Below are 17,168 nucleotides of genomic sequence, written 5' to 3'. Positions count from 1 at the left end.
CCTGAGCAATGTGCTTGAATGCAGAATCCAGGATGTGATTAGTGGAGCCCATGTACTCTGTGTCGCATGGCTTGGAATTCGCTTGACTGAGAGACACTCTAGAACTGGGTTCAAATCCGTATGTCCAGCCTGGTTCCCATCCCTCTCTGGGGTCAGGGTGCCCAGACGTAAAATGAGGACAACAGTACCACCCACGTCTCAGGGGTGCTCCAACTATTACAGAAAACCACAAAAGGCCAGGCATACAGGGAGAAGGGAATAAATAACTGTCTGGTTTTCGTGATCATTTTATTGACTGTAGCTGAGGACTCCCAAAACTATAGGTATGATGGGGGGAATAAAGATCAAACAGTGGGAGTAAAGGAGAAAAGAGCATCAGAGGATGTGTTAGTTAGCTTTTAGTCCCTGTAGCAAATACATGAGATAATCAACTGAGAGAAAGAGAAAAGGCACATAATGGCTCCTAGTTCTGGAGGTCTCACACCATGTGAGCATGGTTAGCCATGTTGCTTTAGGTCTGCAGCAAAGTAAACAAATTATGAAGTAGAAGAAAAATGCTCAAAAAAAGAAAGAACTAGGGTTCAGGGTCCCACATTCCTTCCAAGAGCATGTCCCTAATGACCTAAAGACCTCTCGGCTAAGGCATGGTTCTTAAAGGCCCACTATCTCCCAAGAGCACCACCATGTTAGCCAAACTTTGAACATGAGGGCCTTTAGGGACCTTTCAAGAGCCAAACTATACCAGAAAAGGTGACCAATAAGAGCCTTTGGGGGGGGGGGGCGTTGAGGCGAGGAGGGAGGCAAGTCTGTATGGAACACCAGACTCAGATAGCTTGGAGAGACTTTACAGAACAGTGGGAGGCAGCAAACTAAAAAAATCAGTTGCCAGTTGGCTTAAAATGTCACCATTAAAATGTCAAAGGACCAGTGAAAAACTGTATCAGAGAAAACAACAACAACCACAAAAAAAAAAACCCACTAATTCCTCTTCAACCAGCTTTTAATTGAAGACTAACATTATGCCAGGCATCAGGCCAGAAGTACAGAGCCAGACATAGACGGTCTCTCCAGGTGCTCCAAAACCTACTGGGGAGGAGAAAAATAGGAGACAGCTATGATGCATACTGAAGGCTAATTTGGCAGTTAGCATACGTCTCTTGCATATAGATGTCTGCTTCATGTAGCAACACTGGAGGGGGGGATGGGCACAGAAGAAGGTGAGAAACTCTTTGCTTAGGACCAACCTGAGGCAAACCTCACTCTGCAGGCAGAGTAGATGGAAGAGGAGGGTAACGTGTCAGAAAGGGTTCACATCTGGGCTTTATAAGCTCAGGCTAAACACGTGACATCCAGTGTAGTAGTTCCCTCGTCTGTAAACGAGCACCTTCCTTTTAGAACTGTTCTGAGAATAGATAAGCTAATGTATATACAGGAAACTATGAGTTACATCATTTGATTAAACTACATCCATTCATGTAAAGTCTATGCAAGGTATTATTTGTACCTATAGAAAATAGGTTATTAATGGCACAGGGAGATGGGACCCAAAAAAATGGTTTTAATCCATGACTTGGAAGCATGGTACATTCCAACCCCCATTTTGACACAGCATTGCTCTCTGACCCCCAGCAGACTTCCTACAGCCCTCTAATTTCCTCGCTTGTCAAATAAAGAAAAGAAAGAGTTCTCATATACTCAAGCAATTCACCACACATCTTCACCAATTCTCTGTAGACTCGATTTTTGTAGACTGGATTATAAGAACCGTCTGCCAAAAGGAAAATCCTTCCTCAACCACTACACAGGGCTTTCAGGAGACTCATATAACAATAAGACAATATGACCCAATTACACTTGCTGGGATTTCTAAATACATATTGCCTCAGATAGAGGAAAGCCCCCTAGCAATACTGGGATTTTAATTAGATAAAAAGGTAAAGATGCTGTATTTACCTGGAATAATACTGGAAGAATACAGATATGAAAAATTACTCATCATTAGCAGCTGAATTAACCATAAAGACAGATAAATATGAAACAGGGACTTAAGGTCTGTATTTCAAGGGTGGCTCAGGTATCAAGTAAGTCCATGTCCTGCCTAGAGAGTTCAGATGCCCATCTCGTGGCTTTGAGCAAGTAGGCAGAAATCTAGCCAGGACTCAGGCTGTGTGGCACCAGCAAGCACCAGTCCTGGAGATTGTGTAACACACTGTGAGCATTCTATGTCGCCCAGGGAATTGATTTAAATTACAGTTTTGTTCCTTTTAAATGCAGTCTGTTGGTGCAAGATTGAGATAAGCTAGCAAATCTGAAATGAAGATTATAACCAAAAAACTACTAATCATTTTATTAAGTTTGAGTTGATTGTCTGAATACAGAACAAGCTTCAGTCTCATGCAAGCACAGAACCTTCACCATGCCTTCAGGCATCTACTTGACAAGCACCTTAAATAGACTGATTTTTCTGCCTTATTTAACAAGACAGGCAGAAACTAAGTCCTGTGTCCCCATTATGAAAAGCGGTCATGGATTAGAATCAAAAGAACAAACAAAATTTAAGTTAGGCCCTCCTCCTTTGCATGTGGGTATTTAAAACTAAATAAGATACGGGCTGGTTCCTTCCATGCCTTGCCAAAAGAAAAAAAGAAAGAATGTTGCTTAGCAACAATTAAAACAATGTGCGGCCAAGGAGGATGGTTTGAAAGAAAGCTAAGCCAAGCGAGTTTGTTTGGGCCACCACCCTAGCGGACCTGTCTGACCCGCGGGCCTGGCTGCGTCCCCATCTCACCTCTGGGGGAAGGCCTGGCTCTTTCCTTCACTGTCTTGACAGAAACAACCTGTAATCCCAGAAATATGGGAATCAACTTCCAGCTAGCACAAGGTTCCTCAGTTCCAGTGGTTTCTTGTCAAGTATTAAGCTTCCTGCCTCTGCCAACCTATTTCTTGTCCCTTCAAGCTGAGAACAGACTTTGGAAATCACTTAAACTTCCTTTAAGTAGAGAAACTGAGGCCCAGAGAGAGAAAGTAACTAACTGCTCCAAGGTACAGGAGCAGCAGGTTGCAGACGATAGGCTGGGCTTTCACTGTGACTTTCCTCTCTGACTGGTCGTAGCAATTTTTCCCCTTAATTGCAGGCAAGACTGTGATCCAATCGAAGTAGGTTACTGACAATTCAAATGCTTCTTAGCACTGGTCATGTAAAACTCCACTCTTCACTGAGGCTCCTTTCAAAATTGTCAAGAGTTTTCAAGGCCAATTACAAAGTGCTGGGTGAGATGGGAACCCTTCTTTCTCTCTCCATCAAGCCATCCTTGTGGTCTATTAAGTTCACAAGCCCCTTTATAGGTGGGCATTCTGTCAATCTTTCCTTCTTCATTTGTTTATTTTGGTGGTACCAGAAGTTGAACTCAACAGCCATGTGCTTGCTTGGCAAGTGCCCTACCACTTGAGCAATAATCTCATCCAGGGACTAGGGAAGGAAAGTTCCAGTAAGAATTAAAAGACTATAAGCCTGATGCTCAAACTCATGGCTATCCTTTAGTGCTAAGAGTGGCTTACCATAGTGGAGCAAACGTTCTCTCTCAGGATCTCGCTGACAGCTCAGCTCTCAGGCTGTCACTGTTTCATTCGGGGCACATGTTAAGAAACCAGGTCTCCCAAACAGTGCATGCTTTCTCTCATATGCAGAAGCTAGATCTAAAATATACCAAGACATGATAAATTATATAGGACTCTAGGCACTCACAGCCAGTGAGACCAGAGGAGGACACTCTGAGGAGAGGAACACAAAGGTGCAATTGCCCATGTGCCTTTGATCATATAAAATAATATTTATTGAAATGAACTCCAGGAAATGGAAACAAGAGGTATTTTCTTTGTTGTTGTTGTTGTTTCTGTTTTCTTTTTGTCTTATTTGTTCATTTGTCTTTGGGAGGGTAAGGGGGAGGCACAGAAATGGAAGAACAAGGGGTGAACAAATGCAGCAGTGGTACTCACTGGAAAATGAACTATACAACTTGTAGGTGGGGGAAGGAACCAGAAACACGGGGAGAAAATGAGAGAAGGGGTAACAATGTCCAACAAGAAATATATTCATCACCTGGCTTTATATAACTGCAACCCCTCTGCACACCACCTTTAGAATAAAATATATAGGTATATATGTTATTACTGAAGTAAAATAAACCAGGTCTGCAGCCAACACTTGACTCAGGAAAAGCACAGAAGACTGGATTCGATTGCCCCAGGCTACACTTGCACCAGGATCACAAACAGAGCTCAAATTAGGCCATGTGTTTATTCACTGGGTATGGCACAGCTTACCCTGGCAATGGCTAAAGATGCCTTATGCCAAAAGGTCAGATACTTCCATCTTCCTACTTTGTATTCTTCCTCACTTAAACATCCTACATGGGCGGTGGGGATATAGCTCAGCCCTAGCTTCAAACCCAGCACCATGAAAGAATAAATACTCCAGATAAAAGCTAAGAAGAGCTTTGGCAGAAAGCAAAGTCCTTTCTTGCCTGTTCTCACTGAGAGACTGTGATGGTTACAGGGCCATGGCTTTGGAGAACCCTGCCGGCAGATGGCAAAGGGAGCACAGGACAAAGAGGGGAAGCACGGTGAGCACAGCCCTCGGGGGAGGGCTCTGGCCTGACTCTGATACTGGTGAGACACAGGGCAATGGGCCAGCTCCTAACATTTCTTAGCCCAAACTGTGTCAGGTATAGACGTCATTTGGTGCCATAGAGCCAAAGGGAAGGGTAGGTACACTAGAAAAGTGTCATTGTCTACAGTGTCCCAGTTGGACACAGGAAAATACTCCACCCATGTCCCTTCTCCTTGTGTGTAAGTCACTACTGTGTGGACATCGGATTACACTAAACAAGGTCCTCTGAGATGTTCATTATGTATTGACACAGACTTTGAAGAGAAACCAGAGTATAAATGGTCGACACACAGTAGGTCTCCAGTAAATGTCTATGGAATGGATGATACCCACCCTGGGAAGTGACACTAACTGTATGTCACTCCACTTCTTAGAGCATCTCCAACTCCATTCCCCATCTGTAGAATGGAAGACTCAGTGCCAACTCCACACTGGTGGGTGACACGGATGGGAATTAACAGGACAAGCTTGGGCACAAAGGAAACACTGGGTCAATATTAGCCACTGGATTTGAAAAAAAAAATAATGTGAGTCTCCTTCTCCATAAAGCCTAAATTCTTGAAAGCACATAGGAATTCTGGCACACAGTAGGGCTTCAATAATACATTGGCTTAGAATAAACAACTGTGCTTGAAATGAACTTCCCTGAAGGAAAAGAAAGCAAGCTAGGGCCAGCAAAGATATCTAGAACAAGCACACTCTCAGCCTGATGGGGGACCCCTCCTCAATTAATGTGACCACTTAATCTTTCTTTTCACCACAACTTTCCAGACTACATTTTCTTCGTTTAAATTTTTTTCCTCTTTCCTTTTTTAATGTTTATTTTTAAAACTATCTTTATGTAGCTGTACAAAGGAGATGCCATTTAACAAAGCAGTTTATGAATACAGCATATCCTCTTTCTTTTTTGAGACATGGTCTTTCCATGTGTTATAGGTTGGCTTTGAACTCAGGATTGCTCAGCCCTCCCAGTACTGGGATTACAGAGGTAACCCACCAGCAGCTCACTTTCTTAACTATGTTTCCTTTCCAACAGCTTTTCTTCTGAAGCTGCACATTTTATTAACACTGGCATGGTAACATCTGCCCAAGGTCAAGAGTCCAAAGCCAAGGTTGACTTAGTGAACAGAGACCAAATTTTGAGAGCAGGAACTTGACTGTTGCCCCAGTGTGTAAAAGGTGATTACACAATAAATGGAGAGATCAACTAGAAAGCCTATCTTATTCCCCATTCCCCAAAGCCTCAAGTCCCTGGTTTGGAGTCCATAAGCAAGGAGGTTATTCCTCCTCTGACAGAGACTCGAACCAAGATGGTTGTCTTGTAACTGGCTGTCACTTTCCATCTTTCCTCCATAGAAGATGCCTTTTATATTTCGTGTCTCTGGAAGAAGGGATGAGGCAAGACTGGGAAGAGGAAAAGATGCTATAGAGAAAGGAATTCACTAACCACAAAGTTTCTATTCCTGGTTTCAATTTGCTGTTTGCCTTCCTTATTCTTTTGAGATTATGGACAAAGGCAGCACAAATCAGAGAGACCAGAGATTCTGCACTATTTTCAGTGAGTACAGGTGCTTTCTGGTGATACCACATTAACAAAGAAACCAATGCAGCTAGATGATGCTACATCTAAGTTCTCTCTCCTCATGGCTTTGAGGACAGTGACTGTTCAAAATTCATTTAGATGATGAAAAAGATCTGGCTTCTGTCATAGTCACAGAATTGTTTTAAGGCAAGTCATTTTAGAAATGCATGTTTAAGCACCAAAGAGAAGCAAATGTGTCCAATGTTTAACTCATTTACATCTATTACACAGAATAATCACCACCAGTTAGTGAACAATTTACCAAAGTCTTCATTAGGGTCTTAATCCGTATTATTCCAAATCACATTGTGGTTATGGGGAAGAAATTCTTTTCCCTGGTTCTACAGAAAGGTTATATAATCTCTCTCAGCTTGCACGGAGACTTGCTGGACTTCAAATCTAGGTTACAAGGTACATGTGCACAAAGCATTTAAAGACAAAAGGAATAGCAATAAATTATTCTTGTATCACTAAAGTTTTCACAAATGGGAGTTTCCCTTCTGCTACCATTTATGTATACTGAGCTGTGTTGTAAGTACTAGAAAACAAATAGAGTAAATAACTAAGGCTTACTGAGCTAAGCTCCACCAGAACTGATTTTTTTTTTTTTTAGTTTTTTGAGTGGTATTGGAGTTTGAATTCAGGGCTTTATACTTGCTGGTAGGTGCTCTGCCACTTGAGTATGCTCTCAGTTTTATTTTGCTTTAGCTATTTTTTGAGGTTTTTCAGCACTAGGAATCAAACCCAGGGCTTTATGCATACCAGCTAAGAATTCCATCCTTGAGCTATTCCCAGCTCTCAATATTATTTCATTGTTGTGAGAACATGAAAACTTCTCTCTTCTAGGTATTTTGAAATACACACCATATTATTATGAACTTTAGTTACCCTACTATACAATATAAGACATCAGAAGTTAGCTCTCCTTTTACTTATTGTTAGTTGACCCACCTCTTCCCATTTCTATCCCTACTCCCATTCCCTTAATAACCATTATTATACTTTCAACTTCTATACGATATTTTCCACCTAAGTAAGATCATAGAGTCCCTGGCTCATCTGGCTTAGCAATCACAATGCCCTTCATGTTATCACAACTAACAGAATTTCATCAAATACTAAAGTCTTCACCTAAATACGAAAATCTTTAACTTATACATGACTTTATGAGATATAGCCATGATCATCATCCATTATAGATGAAAAAGCCAAGGTTCACAGAGGTTAAGCAATTTGTCCAGGGTTACATAGGCAAGAATTTAGGAAACTTGGGTTTTTATCCAGGAAGGTCATCCAAGAGCCTACATTATTAATCACCAGTGTTGAAGAGCCCAGGAGGAACTTAAAAATTAGAAGCTCCAAGGTCAGAAGCCATGGGGAGTGTTGCATAAACAGGCCTCAGATTCCCAGTTTCTTCAGTACAGGTTATAAGAAACAATATAGGCAATCACTTGCCAAGGAAAGAATGGAAGTGAGAGCAAATGACTAAGTACAGCTCTGTTGACTTCTCAGAGAGAATCCATCATGCCATTAGACAGCCTGTCACCATCCTCTCTTCCCCTTCCCCATACCTGTGTGCTCATCTCCAGGATGAAAAGACACCACAAGATAAACGGGCTAGAAAAAATGCCTCTACACTGCCCCCACCGGCATCGTGTCACCAGCAAGATGCCTTCAACTTCAAAGTAGTCTTCTATTTGGAAAGGCAACAATCTCTTCCACAAGAGAGATCTTTTTCTTCATTTGAGAGGAAAAATAAAAAAAAATTCTTAAAGTATGCTGCATCATGGCTGAAGGGAAGCTTCCAGAAACATGTTAACTACTTGCTTCCCAGGTTCCATGGCAGAGGAGCACTCCCCAGCTTGCAAGGAAGAGCCGTCCTGTTCCTCACCTGGGTGCAGAGGGCTGTGGCTGGCAGGTGGAGGTTAGAACTTCTGACCTACATTCACAAGGCCTGCAGCAGAGCTTGTTTTGAACAGATTTTCCCACAAGTGAAAAAAAAAAAAAAACAGCTCATAACCTAGAAAACTTTACTTTTAATTTATGGAGAAAGGTCGTCAACAAATCAAGTCAGCATCATGTGACCACTTGTAGAAGCAGGCCAGTAAGTGGAGCTTCTTTCTTTCCAAATGACCTCTACCAGACTGCTGCTTTTGTCTCAAAATAGTCTATTCAAAGTTTAGGAAATGCCAGAACAGGGTGAAAAATAAATAAATTACAGAAATAGGGGATGGTTACAATTTACAGGTGGAACTCATTCCTTAAAATGTCATTCACATCTTGCCCGGTTCAAAGCTGTTTTTTCATCATGGGATTAAATGAGGGGTTAAAATACCTTCCAAGTGCTCTACTATGTTTCCTTTCCAAGTATCTATTTTTAAACATGGGTGTGTGCTGTTTTCATTCTTGTTTTTGTTTTTGGCAGTTCTGGGGTTTGAACTGAGAGCCTCACACTTGGTAGGCAAATACTCTACCACTTGAGCCATAAAGCCTTTAAGCATATCTTAATGCATGACAAATTATTATAGTAAAATCTGCTTTTTTAATTATGCTTTTAAAACAAAATATTTCTCAGTATGCAACTTGTGGGCAGGGATAGGACAGGGAAACTGGGAAAGCAAAGGACGTGGTGACATTGCCCAGACATATACTCATTACATGACTTACGAGATGGTAACCCCTCTGTACACACCCAAATAATAACAACAAATTATCTATTTTTTAAAAGTATTTGGTGCTGGGGATGTAGCTCAATGGGCTCAATGGTAGTATTTGCCTAACATGCATAAGATCCTGAGTGTGATTCCCAGAAAAGAAAGGAGGAAGGAGAAGGAAAAAAGAGAGAGAGAAAGAAACAATCTACTCAAAACAGTCATGAGCCATGCATCCTAACATGAGACATTGTATGCTACTGCCAAGAAAACATGCACCTCTTCCTACTCCCTTGGTATGATCCAATTTATTTTATGATTCTAACTCAGTATTTGAACAGCTATTGGCTCCTTTGTGGCAACAACTTAAGAGGGGCATTATACTAAGTACAATAAACCAGACACAGAAAGACATCGACTAGTGATCACCAACACACGGAATCTCAGCGTTGAAGTCCCAGAAATAGAGAGCTCAAGGGCAGCTACCAGTGGCTGCGGTGGAAATCCGTGTTGGGGTGTTGGTCAAAAGAACCCATATTTCATTTACATGAAAGGGAAAAAACTTCCAAAACTCTATTGTGCATGGTGAATACAGGTAAAGACAATGTAGTGTACACTTGAAAATCTCACAGTAAGTTTTAAGGGTCCTCACCACACACATACACACACACACAAAGGAGAAAGATGCATTTGCTCAACTAGCTCAATTTAGATATTCCACCATGGCTATTGCAAAATATAATGTGCAATATTCTTATTTGCCAATTCAAAAGAAAAATCAATAACACTTGAAAAAAATGAAACAGAATTAGTCACTGGCTAACTGTACTTTGCATTAAAAGCTCTCCCATGTTCACTTCCCAACTCTCAAAGCATGAGAATGCAACAAGAGCTCCTACTAGACCTAAGCAACACCTTCCGGAGACCATCACTCCATTTTATCCCAGGAGCAAAAACCATTTTGGACGGCTGGGAATATGGCCTAGTGGCAAGAGTGCTTGCCTTGTATACATGAGGCCCTGGGTTCAATTCCCCAGCACCACATATACAGAAAAATGGCCAGAAGGGAGGCTGTGGCTCAAGTGGCAGAGTGCTGGCCTTGAGCAAAAAGAAGCCAGGGACAGTGCTCAGGCCCTAAGTCCAAGCCCCAGGACTGGCCAAAAAAAAAAAAAAAAAAAAAAAAAAAAACCATTCTGGATTAGCACTTCCCTGAGCAATGCAGCTGATAGTTTATAATTCCAGTAGTTTGAGCAGTAGTTCTTAACTTCAGCTGCTCAAGAGAATCAGCTAGAGGGTTTTGGAAACTCGATGCCCAATTAAGTCAGGAGCCTTGGAGAGGTGGAACTCAAACACCATTCGTTTTAAGAGCTCTCCAGGTGATTTCCCCATGAGAGCCACACTCCCACCCCATCTGTCTCCAGCCCTGTGACCCTGTGACCCCCAACAAGACTCTTCACCATGAATGACCACTGCCCTCCCAGCATAGATGCAGCAGCCCCTCTGTTAAAGCAGGCAATACCCTCAGCAGTGATTGATACAGTCAGCACTGGGGGGAGAGGGAACTAACCCTGAGTGACTACATTATGGTCATTGCATCAGACCTTTCATTTCTGCTGCACTCAAGCTTTTGTTTTAGAAGGAGACATGGAGGAGGGATTAAGAAAAAAAAAATGCAGCAAGAGCAATAACTGCTTCAGGTTCTTGTCTCTATCCACAACCTTGAAAAAGAAAAAAAGTTCCTCTCCCCCACCCATAGGGCACTAGTGGTTCACCCCCATAATCTAGCTCTTCAGGAGGCTGAGATCTGAGGATCACAGTTCAAAGCCAGCCCCAGCAGAAAAGAACAAAGGCAGTCTGCAGGCAGAGAGCACCTTATAGAGGCTCAAGTGGTAGAACACAAGCCCTGAGCAAAAAAGTCAAGCCAGAGCTTAAGGGCTCCATAATGGTACAAAAAAAAAAAAAAGTTTCCCTGATCTGTAGGTAGAAACATTTTCTCCAGATAGTATCATGCCAACTGGATTCAGCTCAACCCCAAACTGCTGCCAGTGGCATCCTTCCATCTGAATGTCTGCCTTCTAGTTCATTTTAATTTCTTTAGCTTTCATCCAAAAAGTCAAACCGTTTCTAAATTACTTAGCAGTTAGAACGTTTAACTCAAATGATATAATCAGCAAATAGTTAAGGTTCGATCCCTTTGGGATATAGGTCATGAGTCAAATATTTAACCTGGTAGGTTCTCAACCCTAGCTATATATATATATAAAAGAACCACTTGGGAACCCTTAAAAAAATGTCAGTGGTCCTGTCCAAGCCCAAGAGACTAATGTAATTGGTCTGGAGTAGGGCCCAGAGTGCCTATTTCATTTAAAAGCTTCCTCAGCTAGAATTGAGAGCCATTCACCATCACAACAAGAAACAGAAAGTGTTCAACATCTAAAATACTAACTATATATTTCAAACACCTTCTTCAATTAACTAAGCTACCTTTATTTCAAGAAAAGACCATAAAAACATGAGGCCAAAGGAAGAAAAAGCCAATACTGGTAAGAAAACAGCCCTACCTGTTACCATTCAACTCAAAAATCAAGTGCGTTAATCAAGAACGTCTTTTTCCGAGTGAGACTACTGGGGCCCTCAACAGAGCATTGAGATAGGCTGAAATAACAATTGTCCCTTGAGACTAGATCCACAAATCCTATTTATTTGGAGAAATATCTGACTAAATGAAAAGCTTTAGACGGAATTAGCACTCAGAAACATGTCATCAACAGACAAATTAAGACTCTAATAAAAGCTATGTCAATCTTGACAATGAATTTATTTATGCATTTTTTCAGAAGTTATAAAGCCTTAAAATGAAAATTATACTCTGGGAAAGATCCTAAGTAAACAAACCTATCATCGCTCACCAAAAGGAAAAAGAAAACAAACCACACACACACACAGCATCAACATCCCTCAAGAATTTTCGAGTAAGCCAAGGTAACAACTCGTGAAAGCCATCTACCTTACCTCTGAATTTCTTCGGTGGATTGTTAAGGTCCCCAGCTTCTGGCTGTACAACACAACGGTCATCAACCAGGCTGCAAAGAAAACAAAAGTATTACATCAAACCAAGTCTTAGAAAATAAAACTTACTGCACTGTACAAAAATTGAAAACCTATGGCTTTTTCTGTGCAAAACTTACACTGTCATGTTATTCTGTCATGATTTGCTTACAAAAGAGGCTTTCCTATGTATGGAGTTAAACCTAACCCAAAAGTCCAAGGGTCTAATTTCTATGATGGACACAAATCATGAAGCAAGCCACTAATTCCTGAACCCATTTTCGTGACAGATTTGTGCACAAAATATAATACCACTGAAGGATCAATACATTCAAGTAATGGGAATGGAGGTACCACCTTTATTATCAGCCACTGTGCTAGGACCTGGCTGTGAGCGAGGATGAACCAAGGACCCAGCACTCAGGCAGGTAGCACAATACACACAAACTGATAAAAATAGAACCTAAGGGCTATAACACACTGAAGGAAACAGAAACCAGAAGCCCACTATCCCCGAGACCACTGGAGCAAGCAGAGAGCTGTAGTGGAATTTCTAGAAGAGTTGAATTAGAGATGGAAGGATGAAAAGAGGAGTATATTTCAGGTGGCAGAAATCTAGTACAATGCACAGTGATAGGAAGGGCTTGGAGCTGCAAAGGCAATTTGTAGAGAGAGTGAAAAGTCTATTTAAATAAGTAACCCACCCCATAAAGACCAATAGTTAAAGACCAATCAAATCTAACTTGCACAATTCTTTAGAAGAACCACTAAATATATGATAATATACAGCCACACATATATTAATATATCCTATGTAATATATGTATATCGTGCATGCATTACATTATATATGTGTACTGTATATTATACATATATGTGTGTGTGATATGTATATAAATGAACAGATGAAGAAACTGAGACTCGAAAGGCTCATGTGACTTGTCCAAGTTCCTGAAACTGGCATTTGCAAAACCTGAGTTCATCTTCCTTGTGACCAGAGTTTGCTCCCAGCTGGCACGTATGATTTTTTCAAGGTTTCTTTCATTAGCCTATGTTGCCTCTTATCCAAAATGCAAAGTGCCATTCAACATTGAGCCTCTGTCTTACTGCTCTTTCCTCCCAAATTCCCTTCACTTCTCTTGTAAGCTTCTGATTCTCAACCTCACCTTCTTAGCCAACCCTCCCCTCCTACAAGCCAGTCAGTCTCTCCAGGATCTCCATGCCCTTTCTTCTTCCTCCCAACCTCTCTGACAGATCCCAAGGCTGTGCTGGGCTATAAGTGCCATCAAGGCAGTGGCTTCTTGCTTCATGGCTCAGAAGATGCCCGAGCCTGTGCCTCAGGATCTTCTTGGTGGATGAATCAGGGTTGAGCAGAGGACACCAGCAGTTTGCCTCCTATAGCATCAAACCACCAGGAAGACCTCACTGTGCGTCTAGAGGAGAGATCACGTGGTCAACTCTCAAGACTGAAGAAGACAATGTGCACAAATAAGAAACCTCTATCTGAATTCCTGTGTGAGTTTAATAAAGCTACAAAGTCTAACCTGACAAAAAGGTGGGCTCAGAATCCAACACAGAGATGGTTTAATCAAATTCTCAGGGCAGGAGGAAGCAGTAGGAAATAGACCCCGATCGAGACTATATTGCATATGGCACTGTGTCATCACAATGGTGTGGTATGACGTGACTGTCAATTTATTCCCCCTGCTGCCAGTGTTTTCACCTGCAAAACCAAGAATCCTCAACTAAGAGGACACTTCAGACACTTTGCGTCTCTGAATATACTGATACCAAGACTCTGTCATCCCCAGACGTACTGAAACTGTGGTTAGGAGGGGATCCAAGAACCTGTGCTTTTCACAAGCTGTGAAGGTGATTTAGAAAGACACACCACAGATGAGTGTAGGTCCCCACATGCACCGGCTCTCCAAGGTCCTCCTGGAATTCTCAAGTTCAACAAATTGACAAAGCCACTGGGAGGTAACTTCTACCCATCTCCATAAACAGGATGGGGCTGGGAGCCAGACAGCCAGTCCCAAGAAGAGGCAGTCAGTCACTGAGTCCAAGACCGGGGTGCCAGAAATGCTAGGACATACTCAAAGGATAAAGGGGAGGACGAACTTTATTCTCCAAACCAATTTTAATATGAGGTATTCTCAAATATGGGTGTTTACTCTATATTGTTATACTCATTGCTAAAAAAGTGAGATGGTAAAAAAAAATTCAACCATGGGGGAATGAAAAGAAGAACATACTAAGCAGGAAGGGTGGAAGTGGGGATAAAGTATACAACCTAATTTTTTAATGGACTTATCAGTTATTTGTATTTAATAGCTCAGAAAAGCATATATAAATCAAAAAGCGCAGGTCCTTAAGAATTTTGAGAATTGCACCAGGCATGGTAGTGCCTACAAGTAATCCCAGCACGTAGGAGGCTAAGACAGGAGGATCCCAGATTCAAGGCCAGCCTGGGCTATAAAGCAAAATACTTTCTCAAAAAGAAAAAAAAGAAGAATAGATATCCTGAAAGAAAGAGAGGCAGCAAGGGAAGTACTAAGGCTTCAGAAGCTCCATGGGCGCCTAATCTGACTGCAGGGACAAGGGGCGCATTTTGGCCCTGGGGGCTGCAGGACATCCAGATCAGACTGTGGGCAGACAGTGGCCAGAGGAGGGGAAGGGGGAGGGGGGTGGAGAAACATGCGTCTTAGTTCAGGGAACCTAGAGGGAGAGACTGCCCTGTAGAGGGTGACAGCTAGGGCCCTCGGCCTTGGAGACCCTGGGGTTCCGTGCTGTGAAACCTTCCGTCCGTGAGTGCACCTGTGTGTGGTGGGGAGGGACAGCCTTGCAGAACTACAGTGCTCGCCACAGAGAGGTGTCTGGGGATCTAGGGGATAACGTCGGCACAGTGAACACCACAGGGCGCACAGAGGGCTTACCGCTGCCGTATATTACTGTAGTCATTGCTGAAAAATAAGAAGAGGTGAGAAATTCAACCATGGAGGATGGAAGGCAAGAAGAAAGAAGTGACGGTTAGGAGGCGTAAGCAGCAGGAAGACTTGGTGCCAAAAGCCAAAGTAAATTATTAAGGATGGGTCTGCAATGGAGACACCAAATGCAGCCAGAAGTTATAAATGACCCGTTCGTTTTATTTTGTTTTGTTTGGCATCACTGAGGGTTTTAACTCGTGGCCTCGCACATGTCAGGCATATGCTTGCTCCACCACTTGAGTCACACCTCCAGCTCATTTTTGGCTTTTGTTACTTCTTGAATAGGGTCTGACTTTTTGTCCCGGCCAGCCTAGAATACGATCCTTGGATTTACACTTGCTAGGTAGCTGGGATGACAGACATATGCCACTGCACCCAGCTTTTTTTAACTGGTTGAAATGGAGTTCTACCAACTGGCATTGGTAAAAACTGGCTCATTTTCCTTAGGACCATGGAATTTGCTCCCAGTTGGCATGTATGGTTTTGCAGGGTTTCTTCCATTAGCCTATGTTGCCTCTTACCCCACACGCAAGGTACACACTCCACACTCCCTTGCCTGGCCTCAAACCTCCATCCTCCCAAGCTCAGCCACCTGCACAGCAGCAATTACAGGCGAAAGCCATCATATATTTTTATTGGCTGATTCTTACTTCCTGGCTTACTTATCAAGAGTTGAGTCTTGGGGCTGGGGATATAGCCTAGTGGCAAGAGTGCCTGCCTCGGATACACGAGGCCCTAGGTTCGATTCCCCAGCACCACATATACAGAAAATGGCCAGAAGCGGCGCTGTGGCTCAAGTGGCAGAGTGCTAACCTTGAGCAGGAAGAAGCCAGGGACAGTGCTCAGGCCCTGAGTTCAAGGCCCAGGACTGGCCAAAAAAAAAAAAAAAAAGAGTTGAGTCTTGCCTGCCTTCACCTCAACTTCCCAAGAGCTGAGTTTGGGTAATCGTGCCCAGTTATTGGATATACATTTGCATCTCTACAGTTTTGATCACAGGGCCTCATGCTTGCTAAGAATGTGTTCTACTTTAGCAATGGCCCCTAGCTCCTGTCTGCTTTAGCCTGCTTTTCAGATAGGGTCAAATGGTGAACTGCTTATCGCTGCCTCCCGAGTAGCTGGGATTATTGGCATCCGCTGCCCTGAAAACAAAACTTTTGTACAGTGAGAACACAGATGTAATCAAGGTATAATTCTGCATTTGGTATGATTTCCTGCTTGTGGGTGGAGTAGCATGAATGAGAACTTGGGAATACTCACTGCTCACAAACACTAGAAAACAAGTGTGTTTTCAATAGGAGCCATAACCAAAAGAGAGATTCAAGCAGCTTATAAGAATGGGGTTTTGGAGAGGCTGTTGGTCTGCCTTCCCTCCATTTACTGGAGATTGCCTCTAACAAATTCAACAAAGCCACTCAGGCCTAACTACTCTTTCCAACACAAAGACAGTCTAGACCATTCCAGACTGTTCTGGAGGTAGCAATGTGGGTTCTCCATTCTGCCCATGTCTGCCTTTGGAACTACTTTTCACTTGCTCTCCTAGACAACAAGTAGGGGCAAGAGCAGAAGGAACTACTGAAGGAGGTGTATGTATGGTGGCATGTATTTACTCCTCTGAAAAAATGACTGAAGGGAATATAATCAAATAAACACACAGACGTGTGCAGTATGAAACTTTCCAGTGTACTCTGCAATTTAGCTACTCAGGAGGCTGGGGTCTGAGGATCATAGTTGGAAGCCAACCCGGCAGGAAAGTCTGTGGAACTCTTAGCTTCAATTAACCATCAAAACAGCTGGCAGTGAAGCTGTGGCTCAAGTGGTGGAGCGCCAGACTTAAACTAAAGTAGCCCAGAGACAGTGCCTGGTCCCTGAGTGAAAGCTCTAGGACTCGTGCGCGCACACACACACACAGAGACATACACACAAATCACCCTTTTACAGCACATGTGACAGAGTCTGTTACAAATCCTGCCACAGGAGAGAAGTCAGGTGCTCTTACCCCAAGGTGCTGATGAATCCATTGGTTGATCCCTCCGCGTACAGAGAACAAATGTCTCCAATATGCAGGAAACTAGACATTTTGTCAGACATGTCTTCCTTGAAAATCCTAGACAAAGTAAAATATGCAATACTATTAGAAAAGAAATGCTCAGCAGAGGGAAAAAAAATTTTTTTTTCACCAAGAGTTGGCTCAGCTTAATTTTTCAAAGTGCCTTACTTGGAAGTTAAATTTA

General features: G+C 42.5%; 1 protein-coding gene and 1 long non-coding RNA gene across 15 annotated transcripts in view; both read right to left on the bottom strand.

Moving 5' to 3' along the window:
- Positions 1-17,168, bottom strand: part of Itpr1 (inositol 1,4,5-trisphosphate receptor type 1) — a 292,664-nt gene that overhangs the window by 253,213 nt on the left and 22,283 nt on the right. For all 14 annotated transcript variants that reach the window (XM_048356179.1, XM_048356178.1, XM_048356180.1 and 11 more), the window contains exons 3-4: positions 16,934-17,041; positions 11,915-11,985 (exon numbers count right to left, since the gene is read on the bottom strand). In XM_048356179.1, the coding sequence (XP_048212136.1) occupies positions 11,915-11,985; positions 16,934-17,025 (163 nt within the window). In that variant the 5' untranslated portion in view covers positions 17,026-17,041. The remainder of the gene's footprint in view (positions 1-11,914; positions 11,986-16,933; positions 17,042-17,168) is intronic.
- LOC125358764 lies at positions 3,387-9,911 on the bottom strand. Its single transcript, XR_007212391.1, has 2 exons — positions 9,870-9,911; positions 3,387-3,517 (listed from the first exon to the last, which is right to left on the bottom strand). It is a non-coding gene; the product is annotated as an uncharacterized LOC125358764 (long non-coding RNA).

Source organism: Perognathus longimembris, chromosome 10, assembly GCF_023159225.1.
Source record: "Perognathus longimembris pacificus isolate PPM17 chromosome 10, ASM2315922v1, whole genome shotgun sequence".
Lineage (NCBI taxonomy): Eukaryota > Metazoa > Chordata > Mammalia > Rodentia > Heteromyidae > Perognathus > Perognathus longimembris.
This window is presented reverse-complemented; position numbering and strand designations above follow the sequence as displayed.